General features: G+C 43.5%; 1 protein-coding gene across 8 annotated transcripts in view; it reads right to left on the bottom strand.

Annotated features, from left to right (window-relative positions):
- The window catches only part of CDK13 (cyclin dependent kinase 13), a 54,260-nt gene extending 34,704 nt beyond the window's left edge, over positions 1 to 19,556 (bottom strand). For 6 of the 8 annotated variants that reach the window (XM_085226676.1, XM_085226679.1, XM_085226680.1 and 3 more), the window contains exons 1-3: positions 17,621 to 19,555; positions 6,611 to 7,216; positions 97 to 267 (exon numbers count right to left, since the gene is read on the bottom strand). In XM_085226676.1, coding sequence (XP_085082802.1) covers positions 97 to 267; positions 6,611 to 7,216; positions 17,621 to 18,855 — 2,012 coding nt within the window. In that variant the 5' untranslated portion in view covers positions 18,856 to 19,555. Of the gene's footprint in view, positions 1 to 96; positions 268 to 6,610; positions 7,217 to 17,620 lie in introns of all 8 variants that reach the window. The other 2 variants (XM_085226677.1, XM_085226681.1) reach the window with 2 other exon arrangements.
- Positions 19,557 to 20,001: the final 445 nt, after the last annotated feature.

Genomic DNA, 20,001 nt, shown 5'->3' with positions numbered 1-20,001 from the left:
TTTGAACAGAATACATTTTCAGGAAACTATTATCACTTCTGCTCCCATGACAGACTTTAAAATATAGTAAAAAAAAAAAAAAAGTAATAAACATACTTTGGTCTCCTCTTGTTGTGTAACTGAACTGTTGGTTTCTTTTCTTCAGGACTTTTGCCTAACTCAGCTCCTCCAGGCAACTCAGGTGGAAGTGGCAAGTCTGCAAGCAGATGGCGAAGTTTCTTCTCCGTTTCTTTAACTGACTTCACTGTAATATTCTCTCTCAAGCTACTAAAAAAGAAACAATTTTGCTAGGACACTGAACACAATACAGCAGTATTAAAACAAAGAAAACCTACTGGAATTCTTTTTGTTGTTGTTAGTACATTCTAAGCTGCTGATACACTAGCATTGCTCTCAGAATTGACAGAAACTCAATTTAAGCTTTATAAATGAGTTGCAAACAGCTCTGATGAATGCACAGCTGATTATTAAAATTCTACAGAAAAAGAGATCAGATGCTAAGACGTCATATTTCCGACAAAAGCTGATGCTGGATGACATTGCCCATCTTCAAAAAGGGCCATAAAGATGATCCTGCTAGCTACAGACCTAACAGTCTCACCTTGGTGCCAGGAAGGATATGGAACAGATAATCTCGGGAGCTGTACAGTAACTGTTGAGTCATGGCCTAAACCACTGAATGAGCACCTCAGGAAAGAACTCCGTCAGCCATGGGAGCACAGGTGAAGGCAATTCAGCTGTGCAAGCAGGAGTGGAACCTGGCTCCACCTCTCTTAGACCCCATTTAAGGGCTGACTGCCCTGCGGAAAGATCTCTGATAGGAGATCCCTCCCTCATGGAGTCTTTCCTGTGAGCCTAGATCTTCAGAGATGTGTGAGCATTTGCCCTTTGTAACACCATTCCATCCGTGCTAGTCCCTTTGCTGTTACACTCCTCTATCGCCTTTCCACTGTGTTTATCTTTCCAATTGTAACAGGAGCCATCACAGATCAATTAAAGGTCAACCAGTGGATCAGGCCCAGTCAGCACGGGTTTACAGATGGTAGATCCTGTTTGACAAACCTGGTTTCATTCTATGACAAGGTGACCCATTTAGCAGATGAAGGTAAGGCTGTTGATGTGGTCTACCTGGACTTCAGTAAAGCCTTTGACACTATTCCCCACAGCATCCTTGTGGAGAAGCTGGCTGCCCAGCTGGTTTGGATGGGTGTATGCTCTGCTGGGTGAAACGCTGGATGGATGGCCAGGCCCAAAGAGCTGTGGTCAGTGGAGTTAAATCCAGTTGGCTGCCAGTCACAAGCAGTGTCCCCCAAGGCTCGGTACTGGGGCCACTTCTATTTAACATCTTTATTAACCATCTCGATGAGGGGTTGAGTGCACCCTCAGTATGTCTGCAGACAACACCAAGCTGGGAGGGAGTGCTGATCTGCCAGAGGGACCTGGATAGACTGGATCGATGGGCCGAGGTTAACTGTATGATTTTCAATAGGCCAAGTGTCAGGTCCTGCATTTTGGTCACAACAACCCCAGGCAACCCTACAGGCTTGGGGAGGAGTGGCTGGAAAGCTGCCTGATGGAAAGGGACCTTGGTGTTCTGATGGACAGTCAGCTGAATATGAGCCAGCAGTGTGCCCAGGTGGAAAAGAAGGCCAATGGCATCCTGGCTTGGATCAGGAATGGTGTGGGGAGCAGGACCAGGGAAGTCATCCTGCCCTGTACTTGGCACTGGTGAGGCCTCACCTCGAGTGCTGTGTTCAGTTTTGGGCACCTCAGTACAGAAAGGACATGGAGGTGCTGGAGCAGGTGCAAAGAAGGGCAGCAAGGCTGTGAAGGGCTTGGAGAATATGGCCTATGAGGAGAGAGTGAAGGAACTGGGGCTGTTTAGGCTGGGGAAGAGGAGGCTGAGGGAAGACCTTATTGCTCTCTTTCAGTATCTGAAAAGTGCTTGGTTGGTCTCTTCTCACTGATGACAGGATGAGGGGAAATGGCCTCAAGTTGCATTGCACCAGGTTAAGTTTAGGTTGGATATCAGGAAACACTTCTTTACAGAAAGGGTTGTTAAGTACTGGAATAGGCTCCCCAGGGAGGTGATCGAGTCACCATCCCTGGATGTGTTTAAAAACTGTTTGGATGTGGTGCTCAGGGACATGATTTAGGAGAGGGTTGTTAGAGTTAGGGCAGTATAGTTGGGTTGTGGTTGGATGTGATGATCATTAAGGTCTTTTCCAACCTGAGCAATTCTACGATTCTATGATAGCAAGCCCTATCAGCCAGAACAAACCTACCTGGGCTTCAGGTTAGGCTTCTGCCATTCATTTAAACTACTCCTCTCCCCCCCACACACACACTTAGGGCTCAGACTAGTATTATTTAGAGCTCAGGTGCTGCCAGATACCACAAGTACAGCACGTAAATCTGTACTCTGACTGACATCACGTATAAAAGATTATTCTAATCTAATTCACTTCAGTTTTGATCTTCAGATAGAACTAACTTCACGGTTACAGCTACTGCAAGGCACTGAAAGGCAGTCCATACCATGCTACTTGCAGATTCCAAACTCACAGATCTGCAGAAACACTCCAGTTACAATGTGTTTCTACTTATCAGAATACAAAACAAGTGAAAAATTGATTTCTTCTGCCCTGGGCAATTGGCGTTTTTATTTATTATTTTAAACCATCAATTTGTTTTTTTTTGTTTGTTTTTTTTTAAAGGGAACAGACAGTGACAATCTGTCTTGAGAAGAATGCCCAAAACACACAGCAATGTATTTTTATTCTAGAGATGCTCTTCACATTGTAATGTGGAAATTCTGAACATGCAATGCTTCCTGCAGGATAATCTTTTAAACTCATGCTTCTGTTTTGTCCAGACTTCTTCCTTCAGCTGCATTTTTGCAGATATAATGTAACAAATAAGTAAACCTATCACCATTGTTTAAATAATGACCTGGCTTTCTCCCTGATAGGACTCTCAGATAGTAGGCTCTCCAAGTTTCAAACTCCATCATTGCATAAAGAAATTTTTTGTCATGCTCTGAGCGTACATTTCCCAAGGTAGTGACATCTGCAAAAATCGTCACTGTTCTATTCTCAACATCCCTCTCAAAAAAACTCTTCTGGAAAGGAAGTTTTCCTGCAACTTTCTATCTACCTGGTTTCATAGATCAAGTAGGAACTTCTATAACTGGAAAGACCTTGCTATCTTCCATCATGGAGAATGCACATATTCGTTCATAAATTAATTGCAATCAGCAAATTTTATCCATTTAATAAAGCATTCCAGCATTTTGCCTATGCCTGTGCTTCACTATAAAATCAGAACCCTCGAGAATCTTAGACTACCTATCAAGCTGCCACTGCCTCAATTCAAAGAAGCACCTCAAGAAAGCATGTAGTGTCCTCATTGTTCTGTTCTTGTTAGCATGAACACAGCAAGTAGTTATCATAATGAAGACCTCAATTTTGAAGTTCAAGTATTTGCATTTCTCTCACAATTTCATCCTCACACTTTCAGTATTAGTGGAAGCACAATATATGAGAAGTTCCGAAACAAGTTTTAAAAGCAGTATGTGAAAACAGAGGCAGCCAAGAGCAGCCTTTTTTCAGGTTTGTTAAATCACATACTGCTGGCTACCAGAACAGTCTTCTCTTTCAGCTGACCTTGTCATTAGTTTCCCAACACCACTGTTTCTTTAGGTAGCTTGTTTGTAGTTTTACCAGATTCCTACTGAACATCAACTGACACTACATTAGGAGCCAGCAAAGCAAGTTCTGTGCAGTACCAAGCTTTCTGAGTTGGCACAATTTCCTACAGCAACTGAATACAAGTGAACCTTGGTACTTCTCCCTCCCAAAAATCATGGATCGTTTTCCTTTAGCGACTCATGGTTTAACCTGACTTGTTACAAACTTCACATCAGAATGATTACGATTGCATCTCAAAAGTGAAACAAAGTGAAGCATAAAAGACATTCTATTTCCTGTCACTAATCTTTCTGATGCAGTTTGTTTGCAAGTATTACATTGGTTTTTGTTTTTTTTGTTTTTGTTTTTGTTTTTTGTTTTGTTGTTGTTGTTGTTGTTTTTGTTTTTTAAAGAAAATGAGCCCAGTGCTAATAGAACTGTTCAGGTATACTTAAAACAGACGTTAAATTAAAAAATACTAATAATGAGAAGTGATTAGACAGCTTCAGGATAGAATCACATTTCATGTTATCACATTTAACCCTGCAAACAAAGCCTGTTAGAACAGTAGATCTCTCAAATAAGTGTCAGTAATCCCGTTTACCCATGGAGGATGGCTCTGTCCAAGTCAAATGCAACTGCACATTCACCACACAGGTGTGATTCTGAATAACTGGAATGACATTTGCTAGAGTGCTGAAGGTTCTCTTTTACTGCTGAAAAGGAAATCTACCATCTCTTTAAGTAATATTGACTCACTAAGCCCTGTGTGTTCTTACACTTAACACTGCATTAAATTGCTAATAGAAACATTTACACCACTAGTTCTAACAACTTGCACTAATTAAACAGTGCAATTCTCCAAGTGCAAGAGAAAACATTACTTTCACAGATACAAAATATATGAATATTTAAAAGGTTCTGAATTTCTCTTTTACAGTTTTCATTTCTTACAAAGGTGTATCACACCTAAAACAGTTATTAATTCAGTACTAAGAAATTTTGTTTTACTTGTGAGAAGTTCATCTCTCGGATAGCACAAGACCAGTAATACGAGTAATACCAAAAGCAACTTTTCTCACACTACCAAAACCAAAAGAAAAATAATAAATGACAGCTCGATAGCATCATTTTCCAATTCATATCACAACAATTATTCTGTTTGGACAAAAAAGAAACTTAGCATAGCCTAAATCCAGATTACATTTTGGGTACAGACCCAAGTTTCCTTGCTACAGACCAATCTCTAGCACTTCAAAAGTCAGCACAGATTAAAAGTTACGACCATCACACCTCAGTTATACATACTCAAAATAATAGTGACCTGCAAAATGAATTAACTGAAAATAACAGATCTTTAAAAATTAAAGATCCTTTAAGTCAAATTCCAACTTACTGAAAGATTTTCAGATATTGCTACTGAATTAATCTTTTCCCCAGAACTATGCCCACATTTGCAATAAACTCAAGGTCTTGAAAATTACATATGTGCATTATCCCCAAAGTTCTTACCCGCCTGCAATTTTAAGTAATCTCTTTAGTGTACTTTTTATTGAAAAATTCCTTCTAGAATACATCTACAGCATTTGATAGAACAAATTCTCAGCTACAAAACACTACTGTTCAACATATTCGCCATCATTAGCAATGTACATTCATCAGTGATGAACAGGAGCCTGCATATCAAGTTCATAAACACCTGCACCAGTGGAAGTGACCCACTGTTGCTGTTGCCATTGCTGAAACACACCACTCACCACCACCTTATTGTGCTCACATTCACTGTTAGGTTTCCATAAATGTTCAGCAAGAGTTGATGAATGCAAGTGGGTGCCATTTTTTCCCACATGGATGAATTCAGTGACGCCTTTGCTTCAGGCAAACTTCATGTCAGACTTGCTCAGACTGCCCCTCTAACGCCATCACGGCATTAAACACAGCAACAAAATGTAATGGAATATTGGCAGGAAGCTTCAACCCCTACACTGTCACACCAACAGCATCTGCCTCTGACATTGTGAGCCGACATAAAAAATTAGGAAGCACTACTTATGGAGCAGCCTCCATAAATTATACAATATAGTTAGCATGTATGTATGTATATATATATATTTTGTTGTTGTTAAAACAAAAAAGGAAAGGAACAAAACCATAAAACTAGTGGAATACTGGACCTCATTTTTGTGAAATTAACGCCTCAGTCTGGTTTGGTGCTCAGTTCTCAGTGAGTTCTCAAGGTGTTCGTCAAAGATTTTTGATGAAGTTTTATTACTCCCATGCTTTATCCTTGAAAACAGTTGTTCATCTGATTGCTTTTGGCAGTACATTCATTTGTGAACAAGGTGTGACTGTGAAGTGAGAGGTACTTCTCTCTTGCTAAGATAGGGCTTATAAAAGTTCAGTAGAGACACGTGATGAAATTTTTCAGTTTAATGCCTGAGTGCAACTCCCCACATTTCATCTGAAAAGCTGCAGGTCACATACTTAAACTGCAAATGAAGTTGCAAGTATACCAAAGAAACAATAACTTTTTTTTTTAAGCAACCTTGAAACTTATTTTCAAATTCCCTCATCATAACAGAAAGGATAGCTGCATATATTTTGCTGTTCACAGAATATTGTATCAAACTGCATACAATTACCTGCCAGAACTTGAGTTAACCCTGTCCTGCATCCTTCTTGTGCCTTGGTTTCAGGCCAGATAGAGTTAAGAGCACACCAATGCTTCGTTGGTGCTAAGTGACAGCTGGCCTAGGCAGGCTGAGTGCAGCAGCAGTGGGTAAGCTGCATTGTGAGCTGTGTCAGGTAGCATGCAGCCCACGGGCAAGACATGCCTTGGTTACCATTAGTTTTCCAAAGCAGAAATAAATAAATAAAACCAAGAGAAAATCCCCAAAAAGCAAGTTTACATCACAACTCACCTATCAGTTTCATTATCTTCAGGCAGCGTGGGAGGCAAAGGCAAGGGTGGCAGTGTGGAGGCTGGTAGTGCAACAGTTCGCTCCTTCTCCTTTGTTGCTACGCTAGGTGCAGTCGGTTTGGTTTTCTCTTTTACAGTGACCGGTTGCTGTTTTACAACAGTTACTTTGTCCTCTTTTACCGCTGTAGCTTTCTGTTTAGTATTTTTGTCTGCGATCAGATTATTTTCTCCTTTAGTTTCTGGAAGTGAGACCTTTGCTTTTGCCTTGTCATTCTTCAAATTTACGCTGCTCGTAGGAGAAGGTGTATGCTCAATTTTTACTTTCTTCAGGTCCTTTACATTGTTCAATTGAGGTGCGCTTGCAGCAGTGTCAGTGTTTCCCTTCGTCGGCGTTGAAGTGTTGGAAGCTTTTGCACTGGCTTTAGCTGCCTCAGCTGCTCTTGCTTTTTTGTTTTTGTTCAGCTCAGCAGCCAGGCTACTCTTCAGAGTTAATGTACTAGGAGAAATACTTGAATGACGACTTCTCGATCTAGACAACCTGTGTCTGCTACGAGATCTTGAGTGCCTTGATGAATATGGACTTCTGCTTCGAGATTTTGCTGATCGCCTGTTTCGAAAAAAATAAATATTTACTCAGGTAAAAATTTGTGCAGTTTCGCTCTCTTTTAAACCAACCAGTCTCACCACGTTTACAGAATAAAAAAAAGCAACAAAATAGAAAAGACAGTGCCCCGCCAAAATTATTTGGAATAAGCAATAATCAAGATTCTGCATCTAAACAGGTTGTTAGAAAACGTTAAAGCTTTCTTAAATACAGTTTCTCCCAATAAGGCACTGCAAAATACGACTGTATGTGCCTGTAGGACAAATGTGCTTCGTCATTGCATACCAGAAATGGTATTCTCCTTTTAGAAATGGTAATTCTCCTTTAAAGAAAACTTGATGCTACGCTTCGTGTGTCAACACATCCAATATCTGCAACATTACAGAAAAATTCAGCTGCCTACACAACCAGAATTTAGCATAATGAAATTCACGTTGTAGCATCACGAGAAGCATCTAAACACAACACTGAACTGTAAAAAAATTGCCATAAAAATGTTAAAAAGCAACCTGAATGCTAAAGGTTGCAATATTGCTAGCTAAAAAAACCCAATAAGCCTTAGCTTTCCTTTCCCAAAATTTAAAGGTACATTCCCCTGGCCTCTCCAGAGATAATGTACTCCATTTTTATTTATCTACTGAAGGTAAATGATAACCTACAAGTAGCAATATGCTACATCCACGTCAGATAAGTCAGATAAAAACCTAAGAAAAAGAGGGAAAAAAAACATCTAAGCTGTCTACAAAATCTTAGCGAGGAAACAAACCAGAATGAGGGCAGGAAAGGAGGGAAAGAACCTTAACAATTAAGAAGCAAACTCCAACTGTGCAGAAATACAATCTAATGAAGTCGCTCATTCATTTCCTAGTAATTTTGATCCAATTCTTCATTAAAAAACAAACAAAAGAAACTAACTGAGATAAAGTGCATGAGAACAACTAGTGAAGTCTATTGCTAAATCTAAAATTTAATTCATTATACAATACTAAAAATAGCAGAGATTCACAACATTTACAGGTATTATCTTGATTCGGGACTGGTAGAAATCTATTTTTCCTGGGCACATCACTTGCAGGGGAGAATGAAATTAAGTCAAGATAGAAAAAATCCATGAGCTAGTCAATGTAAAAATGTATGAGTAGTGAAAATAACAAACTGTCTGGAGAGCTAGAAACTTCACAGTTCAAAAGATTGCATCAATGTGTAGAAGTTTCCCAAACTTTAGGGCAAATAAGAATAAAGCCAATAACAATCATTATGGTCAGGACTAATCGCCACTATGTCAGATTTAATTTCAATAATAATTAATACCATTTTAATTATCAACTTAAAATCACATTACAATCCTTCAACTGAAGAAATAATGCAGTATAAAAACATTATTATGTCACGGGCAATATTTGTTACTTGCCACGTGTACACACTTTTTTCCTGCATTATTAAAAATAGACCTTCCTTTCTAGAACAACATAAGGACATTAAATCAATCAAGATTATGCAGGAGTAGACTCCAAACCAACGTGTAGATGAACACACTGAATATTCTATCACAAGCTTCACATTCAGTAGGTAAAACTGTTATTGAATCAAACAGCTACAAGAGACCATTAAGAATTCAAATCTCATGAGAAAACAACACTTGGAAATTAACACAGTAAAATTCTATGCCAAGAAGGCATCTTACAGAATTTTCTGATGGTGCACAATTACAAAGTAATTATGAAGTATTACAAAGTAATAAGACTAAAGTACAAAGAAAGGAAATGAAAGTAAAACATTGAGAATTCAATTTTGTGAATTTTCAACTACAATTTAAATTTGGGGGTTAATAAAAAAAAAGGAAGAAAAATGGTTTTAGTGAAAGAATGCACTAAGTAGTACTTGGATTTGGGGTAACTGATTACTTCCCCTCTGCCTCCTAATACTAAATCACTACTTGAGTCTTTTCAGTTAAATCACAATTTGGTGAAGAGATATTAATGTTTATGTCCACCATGAAAACACAGTACTATTCAGAAAAAATCCCCTGGAAATGTATTTCTGCTTCACTATGAAATGCCACCAAAGTTTTCTTCTCATTGTCACTTTGAAGGTCTAACTAATTCAATCCTGTATTTTGGACTTAAAACATTTTCTAAATTTTATTTTTTCTAATTTTTTTCCCAAACTGGAAAAAAAATTTAAAAAATAGGTGAAGTTCTATAATATAAAGTCATGATAAGAGGGGGCTGAGATTATGCAGACAATAAAACACATTACAAACTGCAAGGCCAGAGCCACTTGTCACATTTATCTCCCTTTCTGAGGAGATATCTCAAGGAGGGATCCTGCCTGCAGATCTGCACTGGAAATAGAATCAGCATAATTGCATGTCTCCAGCATCAAGTACAAGCTAATAGGCATTATGAGTCCTAAACTGACCCCTCACACTGATGCATCATTTGCCAGAACGTCACTGACCTGTCTTGGAAAACACCTGCTTGCACACCTCGCTCCTGGATTAGCCATCTCTAACTTGCTCCATTACCTGTAGAACGCCATTTCCACCTTCAAAGAACCCACTGCAATCTGCAAGCCTCAGCTGGATTCAATTTTTAACCATAAAGCACATCCTAGGGTATCAAGCTTTTTTCTTTCGTAAGTACAATTTATGTGCTTTTTGTTGTTTTATTTAGAAAGGTGCCCAACATGAAGAAAGAAATCTGTGTCAACACAGGGAACAGGTTGAATTCCACGTTCACTTGAAAATAGAAGCAGCAGCTTAAAACGCCCCAGTTCCTGAGATTCCATGTCTGATCACAAGGCTGTTGCTCCTCATTAGCTCAAAATAAAATAAGTTTGTTCAAATCATTACCAAGGATGAACTGAGAAAATCTGCTGGAATTCTAGTAACCAGAAACACTCATCTGGTCAGCTACCAACACTTTGTTGAGTGCCAGTAAATCTATATACTGCCTTCAAAAAGAAACATGTAGGCAAGCTAAGCATTGACAGTGGCTTGAGGTGCATATTTTATCAATACCAGCAAAGAGCTAAGAATGTGAACAAGGATTTACACAAGCTCATGAAAGAAAAACCAACAACAACCACCACCACCCACTAAGTTCCCCAGCCCAGGTCTGACACCTCAAATGGTACAACTTCGTCATGCCAGAACTATATCCATAGGGAAAGGAGCAAAAACACAGGCACTCAACATTTAAGGTTCGGTTCCACTCTATCATGCAGCCCTCAGTATCAGATCAAAACGATGGTTATGCAACAAGCTGAGTCCACTGGTTTAATCTGAGTTTTTCATTATTTATACCAGCAAGAGATATTCAAGTTGCATTACAGAATGCATTCCCAGGCTAATAATAAACCAACTCTTCCACTGGCATCCCAAAGACCTTTGTCATAACACCTTGCTGTACCTTGTCCACCAGGCAAGAGTTACAGGAAACACAAATACCTTCAGCTGAACAGCATGAACCACAAGTAAAAGACAGCTCTGTCAGAGCACTCGTAATTCAAGTTACAAGAGCTGCTCTGAAAGTAATGCCTCCTATTTTATTATGTTGGCCCATGACATCAGAGGCAGATGTTGACTGTATGGCAGTAGAGACTGAACCTTCCCACCAATACTCTGTTCCATTTTGTTGTAGTGCAACAACGGCAGCAGAGGGACAGTCTCCAAATGGTATCTGATGTGGAAGTAAGTATGAAGCAAAGGTGTGTCACTGAATTTCCCTATGTGGAAAAAACAGCATCCACTGACATTCATTGACTCTTGCAGAACATTTATGAGGACCAAACAGCAGATCTGAAATAGTGAGGTGGTAAGCAGTGTGCTTCAGCAATGGAAATGGCAAAGTGAAAGACAAATCTCATTCTGCCATGCACAGCTGTTACACCATGAGATGAAGGGCATTTCAATCAGCTCATCTGTGCAAATTGACTAATGATGGTGACTACATTGAAAAATAGTGTTTTATAGCTAAGAATTTGTTCTATTGTGTTCTATAAAGTGTTGCTGTGCTCTTTGTATCTGTTGTGGTTTTCATGGAAATAAATAGGAGGCATTAATTTCAGTGTGACCTACACGCAGTCGCAGTAACAAAACTGCTGTTTCCCTAAGTTCAGTGATCTTTTCAAATATTTAACTACCATTTTCTTTCATCAGCATTAGTTCCAAAGTCCCAAGAAAACCTCCCAGTCTAGACAAAACTTACATGCAAGTTCCCACCTATAACATGCCGCAAAAACAAAGCTATGGATGTTTACAAGCTTTCTCTCAGCAGTGCACACAGAATTCTGAGAATGGTGAAATACCACCCTGGCATCTGCTGGCAGCACACCCCTAAGTTTTGTCCCATTTACAGGTACTTGTGTTGTGCTTATCCATCAACAGCCTTCCACAAGCACTGTGAATGCACTCCACAGAGCTCCACATCCCTGGAGAGAGGAACTGCCAAACTCTCATAAAACCAATTCTGAACCATCTACACGTTTTGGTGTTTTTTACATACAGAGGGAAAAAAAGGAAAAGAAAACTGATTTGCCTAAAAACCATAAGTAACCATAGGACTACCCTGCATTAAAAGAAGTTCTTTACATACAGCTGCTTTTTTCCTTCCCTGGAGACAGCAACAAAGGAGTCTAGGAGCACAATCTGATTAGCTGCAGAGGGAAAATTGAAGTAATTGCATGATATTATGTCTAGCTAAAATATGAAACCAGAAAGAAATTTTCAAGACATTATCTAAAAATCATATAGAGAATAGGTGTGTGTAATGAAACAAAGGAAGAAAGCACTAGTAAGGAATTCATCCCCAAAACGGACCTTGGCACTGCTTTCCTCGTATTTCAGAAGACAAAAAGGAAGCAGGCTTCTCTTGTTGTTTGGGTTGCTCAACACAACCCACTCGTCCACTGTATAAAAACACTCAAAATATCTAAGTGTTATTAGTTGCAAGTTTTGAAACTGTCACAATGTTCCTCTTTCTAGCAATTAAACACACTGTTACATTTCTTTGGATAACATATCAGCTACTAACCAGGAGATTCCTTACTGAATTTTAACTAAATTGTCTACTGAAGTTAACAGTGCCTGCACAGTCACACACACAATGAAACAATTCAAACTATTAACTGAAAACTTCAATTGCTACATTTTACTATCTTGATATTTGAAAGTAAAGAGGGAGGAACAAGAATGCTGCTCAAACAAGTCAGATCTCCAGGAGCACAAATCTCACTTAGCTTAAATGTTTTTTTCATGTCATACCACTATTTTACGTGCTTCTCTGTTCCCCATTCCACTCTCACATATTTATTAAAAAAAAGAACTACATTTTATTAACAAATCAGAACAGCCATGTGTTATCTTCTCCTGTTGGTAAACTTGAAAAGCTCTCTTCTTTTTAACTGCTTTGGCTACATGAAACATGCCAGCAGCCAGATGTGTTACCTAAGCACAAACAATACTTTACCCAAACATATTAGGTCTACAGAGTGAAACAATGAAATTGTTTCTTGTCCTATGTTTACATACTTTTAGACAAGACAGAACACAAAGGGATTCATCAGAATAAAGAGCTGAATACTGGGAAGGCAAATAGAACCAAATGGGGTTAAAACACCCACTGCAGTCTAGATCTGCCATCAACAACCAGTGAGCTGCATTAACGAGCAGGCACAGCCATCTTCCAGTTCATGGTAAGGTGTATTTGAGAGGGGAGACCTAAATTTAATCAGTTGGCTTCACGACACATCTTCCAAGACATTTATAATCATTCAGTAACATAAACCATCTCCACAGAACATTACAGCTGGTAGTATAGCTATTTCATGTTACAACAGCAGGCAAATCACAGAATGGCCTGGGTTGAAAAGGAGCACAATGCTCATCCAGTTCCAACCCCCTGCTATGTGCAGGGTCGCCAACCAGCAGACCAGGCTGCCCAGAGCCACATCCAGCCTGGCCTTGACTGCCTGCAGGGATGGGGCATCCACAGCCTCCTTGGGCAACCTGTCCCAGTGCCTCACCACCCTCTGGGTGAAAAACATCCTCCTCAATCCAACCTAAACCTCCCCTGTCTCAGGTTAAAACCACTCCCCCTTGTCCTATCACCATCCACCCTCACAAACAGCTGCTCCCCCTCCTGTTTATACGGTCCCTTCATATATTGGAAGACCACAATGAGGATTCCCCAGAGCCTTCTCTTCTCCACCTAACAGTACTGGTGCTCCCCCTCAATATCTTACATACTCTTTTTATTTTCTCAAGCTCTTAGTTCAGACTTATATTCTAAGCAGTTCTGCAACCAACACCCTATTCTGCTTTGCACATGAAGACTACGTAATTTGCTTACCAATTTCAAACCAGAAATCTGTGAAGGGGTATGCAATACATACAGTGTAAGAACACTGAAAAAAATCTAAACATCTTTTGTTTCTTAAATCTGCTTTACAGCCCCGTGTTCTCAGATGAAAACTGCATACAAAGAAATCAATCAGCAAAAAACAATGCCAACTCAAATTCTGTATTATAAACACATTACAAGGTTCATTTTTCAAATGAAGGCACTTCCCACAATAAAGGAAAAACAAAAACAAAACAGATCAACAAAGAAACTGAAAGGCACATTATCAAGGTAAAAGGAAATCAGCAAATCATCTTTCGCACATCAGCAAAAGGTCAAGTCCACAGCCAGGTAACAAGCCTCAAACACACTGGAAGAAATAGCTATTCCAGCAGTGAAAACACATAGTTTCATTTCCAATTTTTCCCAAAATACATTTTACTGAACAAGATTCAAGAGTTTTATATAGAAAATATTTCCCCAAACAAGAAGGAAAAACATCTGAAAATCTCTCCTACTGCTTTAAATCCAAAAGCATCGAGATCACTGCTTGCAAAGCTTTTTTTATATGGTGCATGAAACCATGGATTCTGCATGAAGTAGGCATTTACTCGCTCAACAAATATTTTACCATTTTCCCTATGCTTATTTTGGTTTTGCACAGAAGTGATTCGTATTTCACAGAGCCTCAGTGCTACATTACCTACCACAGAACAAAAAAAAAGGGATGGCTCCAGAGTTCAAGAAAGAAAAGAAATGGTGTATTTTTCCTTTCCTATAAGCAACATCCACACACCATACCGTATTACTATGCTAGTAGTGCCCCACCTACTTACTTCCATCCAGGCAGATGGGTAGGTGTATCCAAATTTGGGAAATGCGATTACTCATATATACAGTTAACTGAATTAAATGTGTGATCACATAGCATATGATCTGACTGAAATAATGAAAAGCATCACTCCCTACAATTTCATCCTAAGCTCATTTCCAAAAAGACTCTCCTTATTTTGTCAGTTACAGTGGCTTTTTGTTGTTTGGTTTGGGCTGGGTTTTTTGTCTGTTTTGGTTTTTTAATTATTATTATTTTCTGAGTTCTACAAGGATAGAGTCCATTTATCAGTAGAGAAATAACTTCCTCATGCTTTTTGTAACATGGAAGAAATCCCATTACCAAAAGTGTGCACGCACTACTTAAGAACAAGTGCATGTTGCAATATACAAGGAAACATAATACAAATCCACAAACAGCAAGTGAAAGTTTTCTCCATCAAGTGAAAATAGCTCAAGCAATCAGTTTGCACAAAATATAAATGTTTACTGCAATTATAATGGCAAAAGCAATTAGTCTACCATTCAAACAATTTTCCAAGCATAAAACATGTATTTTTGTCTTTGCTTCTGAACAGAAGCAATCTCCAGACAACTACAAAGAAAGATACCAGTCAGCGACTTCTGTAATTCACAACTCACGTAATTATGCTGTTACTGCTGCTTGAGAAAACCAGGAATTCACATGAGCAAAGCTGACTTCACTTGTTTCTCTCCAACTGTTTATCAGAACTTTCTCCCTAAGCAGCTCAGATACAGATGAAAAAAATAAAAATCAGGACTCCAGACAGGAGCTGACCAAGCTTGCTAGAATCACTTCATTCTCACCTTCTACGTACTAAAATAAAGAAGAAAGATGCTGAAGATACATACTGAAAAGAACAAAAAGACTCACAGACTGGAATGCCAAGGAACATACTAAGTTGTTACTATCCTGACATCATTATAGGCAGATGCAACCCCAGAATCACATTTTTAAATCACCTGGATCGAGAAGACAGGTGCTCTAAGAAGCTGCTGCCTTCACAAAATCATTATATTGTATCCAGACTTCAGGAGCTATATCCATATCTAACAACACAGCAACAGTTTTCAGCATTTTGAGTGCAACATCATGCAGTCAAGCAACAAAAACAAGCCTAACAGCTCTGAAAGGCTAACACAGCAATACAGCTGTCTTCCATCTTTTCCAAGTGCGCATAAAGCAAATCAACACCAACTTGCATTTCTTCACAACAGGCAGATATTATAGACAACAAAGATTATCTTCTCTCTACTGACTTCTTCCTTTTTGTCTGGAAGTGTCTTTTTTTTTTTTTTTTTTTAATTAATGCCACGTTTGGGCAGACTAACTTCATCTTCTCCACAGAGCAACCTCCTCTTCCACTCCGCCATTCCAGCCTTTCCCAAGTAAATCTGAAAACGTGCAGTAGTTAACACAACAATTAATCTGTGTGCAGATAAAAGACAGGATGCAAACTGAAGTTTAACTGAAGGAAGGAAGGAAGTCACAAAGCTAACTCCTGGAAACAGGTCCGCAACTCAAGGAAGATTTACACACTCAGAAGAAAGACAACACAAGAATCAGGAAACAAACTGTCATGCTTCAAACCACAGGCCCACTACCAACAGAACCACGTAAACAAAACACTCCTACAGATCTCTCCCCTGTAACCGTGTCCTACAAGACCTCCTGTACCTTCTACTACCAGCCAGCACGTAAGGCAGGGTCTCAAACTATCTCGGCTATTAATCTGCCTAATATGGCTGCTCATAAGCACAAGCCTACTGCATGCAGCTCTATCATCAAAAGCTTTCTTATTCCAAGACATCAGTATTGACAGAAAACACTGTTTTCCTAGAACATTTAAAGAAAGATATTCCAGAAATGTTCCTGCTATTCTATTACACAAATAATCCTGAAAAAGAATCCTTAACTACTTGGAACAGGCTCTCACAGAACAACAACAACAACAACATGCTCTTTTTCTGAGCACTCACAGTGCTTTCTGCTTGAAACAGTCTATTGTTAACAAAACTTTTCCATACAACTGTACCTTAAAATGATCCTTTTTTTGTTTTTGTTTCATTCCAAGGGCACCTTTGTTCTGCCTAGGATACGTTAGGGCACAGTGCTGTTACTTCACTCTTTAAACAGGATTTGACACACACACACCCCAGAAAGGACGCCCTACCAACAGCCACCAAAACACAGGAATGGCTTCAGCATCCTCAATGGTAGCTGACACAAGGTGCTCATTAGAAACATCAGAGAAATGGTTCTCAGACAACGTTCCAGGTAATGCAGTGCAAACAAAATACTTGCCAACATATCACTCGATATATTTAAAAGCTAACTTCAGATGTGAATTTAAATAAACTTATACACAACGTGGCAAAAGTACAATTCCAACATGAGAAATGCAAGTCTTCAGTGATAAGTACATGCTAACTAAATGTTTCAAATTCAGTAAGTGGGTTTCAGTAAGTAAAAATATTTTGAAATGCTTTAATGCTGTGATGTTACTTGCATATGATTATAGAGGTAAAGCACTCATTTCTTCTTTATCTAAAACACAGCAGCACTGACTTTTGTGCAAGTTTGCACAAAGAGGATGATTTGCAAGCCCACACTGAATAACCCAGTGGGAAATCAGTTTATCTACAATTTGACACTGGTGGCTTCTCCTAGTGAAACAAAGACTAAATCTTTGTATAAACCCCTAAAAAAAAAAAAACCAACAAACCACTAAATCAAGAAACACTACCAACAGGGATTGCCCATCAGCTTGTTTTCTTTTTAGATTATGAATATGCTGGTGAACATTTGATATAATCTGCATCCTGAAAGAGAAAATACACAAGCATGTACACCCATATTTCTTAAGATTTAAAACCCCAAACGGGTCCTTCGGAAAACTTGTTCTCTGAGAAGTATTTCCACTGTCATTCGCGTTGGAAAAAGTACAGAGCCCTCGGTATTTAGAAAGCGTTCTTGCCAGCTATGTGGCCTCCCCAACACATGAAATAGCTGCAGGAGAGAAGTGCTGCCCGCATCTTCTTTCTCCCTAGGCCTGGGCAGGAGGATCTCTACTTATGCCCTTTCCCTGAGCCCAGGAGCAGCAGCAGGACTTTTGTCACCAGACACCTGCTGACCCACACTGCCCAGGACCCTCTCCTCCCCCCACCACCCGCTCCTCCTCCTCCTCCCCCCTCCCGCTGCCGCACTCACCGGATAACGGGGCTGTAGGGACTCCGCGACCGCCGCCAGCTGCTGTAGGGGCTGGGCGACACATCTCCGCCGCGCTCGTAGGAGCTGTGCCGGCTGTAGCTGGGGGATCGGCGGCGGCTGTAGGGGCTGAGGGGCGAGCGGCCGCCCGCGGGGCTCAGCGACTTGCGGCTCCGCAGGCTCTGCAAGGAGCGATGCAGCGGCGGGCTGTCGTCCCGGCCGGGGCTGGGGGACGAGCGCTGCCGCCGGTAAGCCTTGGGCTCGGGCTTGTCGTCGCGGTAGGCCTTTGGCGGGTCCTTGTAAGCCGACGGCGGCTCTTTGGCCGCTTTAGTCCGGCTGCGGTGCGTTTTACTCTCCCGCTCTTTTCTGCCGCTGCCGGGCGAGGCGAGGGATCCCTTCCTGCGGCCGTCGCCGCCGCCGCCTCCGCCGCTCTTGAGTCCCTCCCGGTCCTGGCCCCCGGCGTGATTGTGGCGGCTGCGGGACTTGGAGGAGGACGAGGTGGCCTCGCTCCCCCCGCGGCCCGCCGCCGCCCCCTCCTGCTGCGCCTTCTCCTCTCCCCGCCGCCGGTGCTCTCGGTGCCGCTCCTTCGAGCGGCCGCTGCCGCTGCGGTGCTCCCGACGGGATCGCCCGCTCCTCTCCGCCTCGCCCCGCTGCCGCTGACTCCCGCCTCCGCCGCCTCCCCCGCCGCCCGGGGACGAGGCCGGGCTCCCCGCACCGCTGCCCGCTCCGCCGCCGGCCGCGCCGCCGCCCACCAGCCCCTCGGACTGGGAACTCACGTCGTCGTACTCCTCCACCAGCGTGCTCAGCCCCCCGCTACCGCGCCGCTTCTCCGCCTCCTGGGTCCCGCCGCCGCCGCCGCTGCCGCCGCCTCCCCCGCGGCCCCGCCGTCGCTTGTGCCGGGATCCCGAGCGCCGCTTGCCCCGCGGCCGCTTCCGCTCCCCCCCGTCACCGCAGCAGGAGGAGGCACCGGTGGCCGCCAGGAAGAGCAGGGACTGCGGCGGCAGCGGCGGCTGCAGGAGCGGGGGCTGCAGGAGGGGCGGCTGCAGGAGGGGGAAGAGCAGCGGGTGCGGGGCCGGCGGCGGGGGGGGAGGCTGCGGCTGGGCCGCGAAGCGCTTCCGTCTCCGGTGATGCAGCCGCTTCTTGTCGGCGGCCGCCTCCGCCGTCGCGCCGCCGCCGCCGCTCCCCCAGCCCCGGCTTCCCCCGCTCCCGCCGGCCGCCGCCTCCGAGGTGCTCGGCATCGAGATCACTCGCGGCCGAGGACGAGGACGCGGCCTAGGGACTCCGCCGCCGCCACCGCCGCCTTCAGGGCGCCATGGAGACGCGGCGCCGCGCCCGCCCCGGGCCGCCCGCCGAGCCTCGCTAGCTCGCTGCTGCCGCCGGCGCCCGCCCGCCGCCCGCCTCACATGGGAGCCCGGGGCCGGGTCACAGGCCGGCCGGCGGGGCGGCGGGGCCCTCCCGCAACGCGGAAGTGTCTCTTGGGAGGCCTCCTCCGCCTCACTCCATCCCGGGCCGCCGCGGCCTCGCCCGGCTCCGGGCCGCGCTGCGCGGGGTTAGGCCGCCCGCGGGCAGCCGCCGCCGCCTCCTCCTCCTCCTTCTTCTCCTCCTCCTCCTCCTCCTCCTCCTCCTCCTCCTCCCGCACCCGCTCCCCGGCCGGGCGGCGGGGTCAGGCCGAAGCCGGGCCGCCTCTCGGCGATGTGTCCGGAGCGGCACGCGGCCCTGCACTGGCCCCGAGCCCGCTTACCCTGCGCGGCGGTTCTCGGGTGCTGTGTGGCCGCCGGCCGGGAGCGCTGCCCGCGGCTGACACACGCATACACACGCACCGGGGACACGGCCCGGCGGAGCGCAGCGCATGCGCGAGGCCGGCGACGAGAGGAAGCCGCGCCCCGCCAATCCCGCGCCAGGCTACCTTCCTCGCCCGCATGCCCGGAGCCGGGCGCACCGCCCCGCTCTCGCGAGATCTTCCTTCCCTTCTCCTCCTCCGGCCGGCTCTCGCGAGCCCTCGTCCCTCCTACCGCCGGGCTCTCGCGGGGCTTTTCTTCTCGCGAGAGCGAGGTGGCGCGAGGGAGCGATGTGGGTCCTTTCAGCTTCGGCGCGGCGCTTCTTCTCAAGGCAGAGCGTGTCGCCGCTGCTGTAACGGTTTGCCACAGGGAAAGTACATACAGCTGGAAAGCTTAAAAATCCTGATGCTGGAGTCGGCCTTGAGGTTTCCCGTGGTCCACACCTGCGCCAATCAGTTAACGTGTGTGAGCAGGGTAGGACGCAAAGTCTGTTGGTGTTTTCTGTAGGCGCTTTCAGATGAGAGCTCTGTGCTGAAGCCGTGGTGCGGTGCGATGGGGCACGCGGTGTCTGAGGGATGCGCTTCCCTCCATCCTTCCCTCGGTGCT

Source organism: Meleagris gallopavo, chromosome 6 (genome assembly GCF_905368555.1).
Source record: "Meleagris gallopavo chromosome 6, MGAL_WU_HG_1.1, whole genome shotgun sequence".
NCBI classification, from domain to species: Eukaryota; Metazoa; Chordata; class Aves; order Galliformes; family Phasianidae; genus Meleagris; species Meleagris gallopavo.
This window is presented reverse-complemented; position numbering and strand designations above follow the sequence as displayed.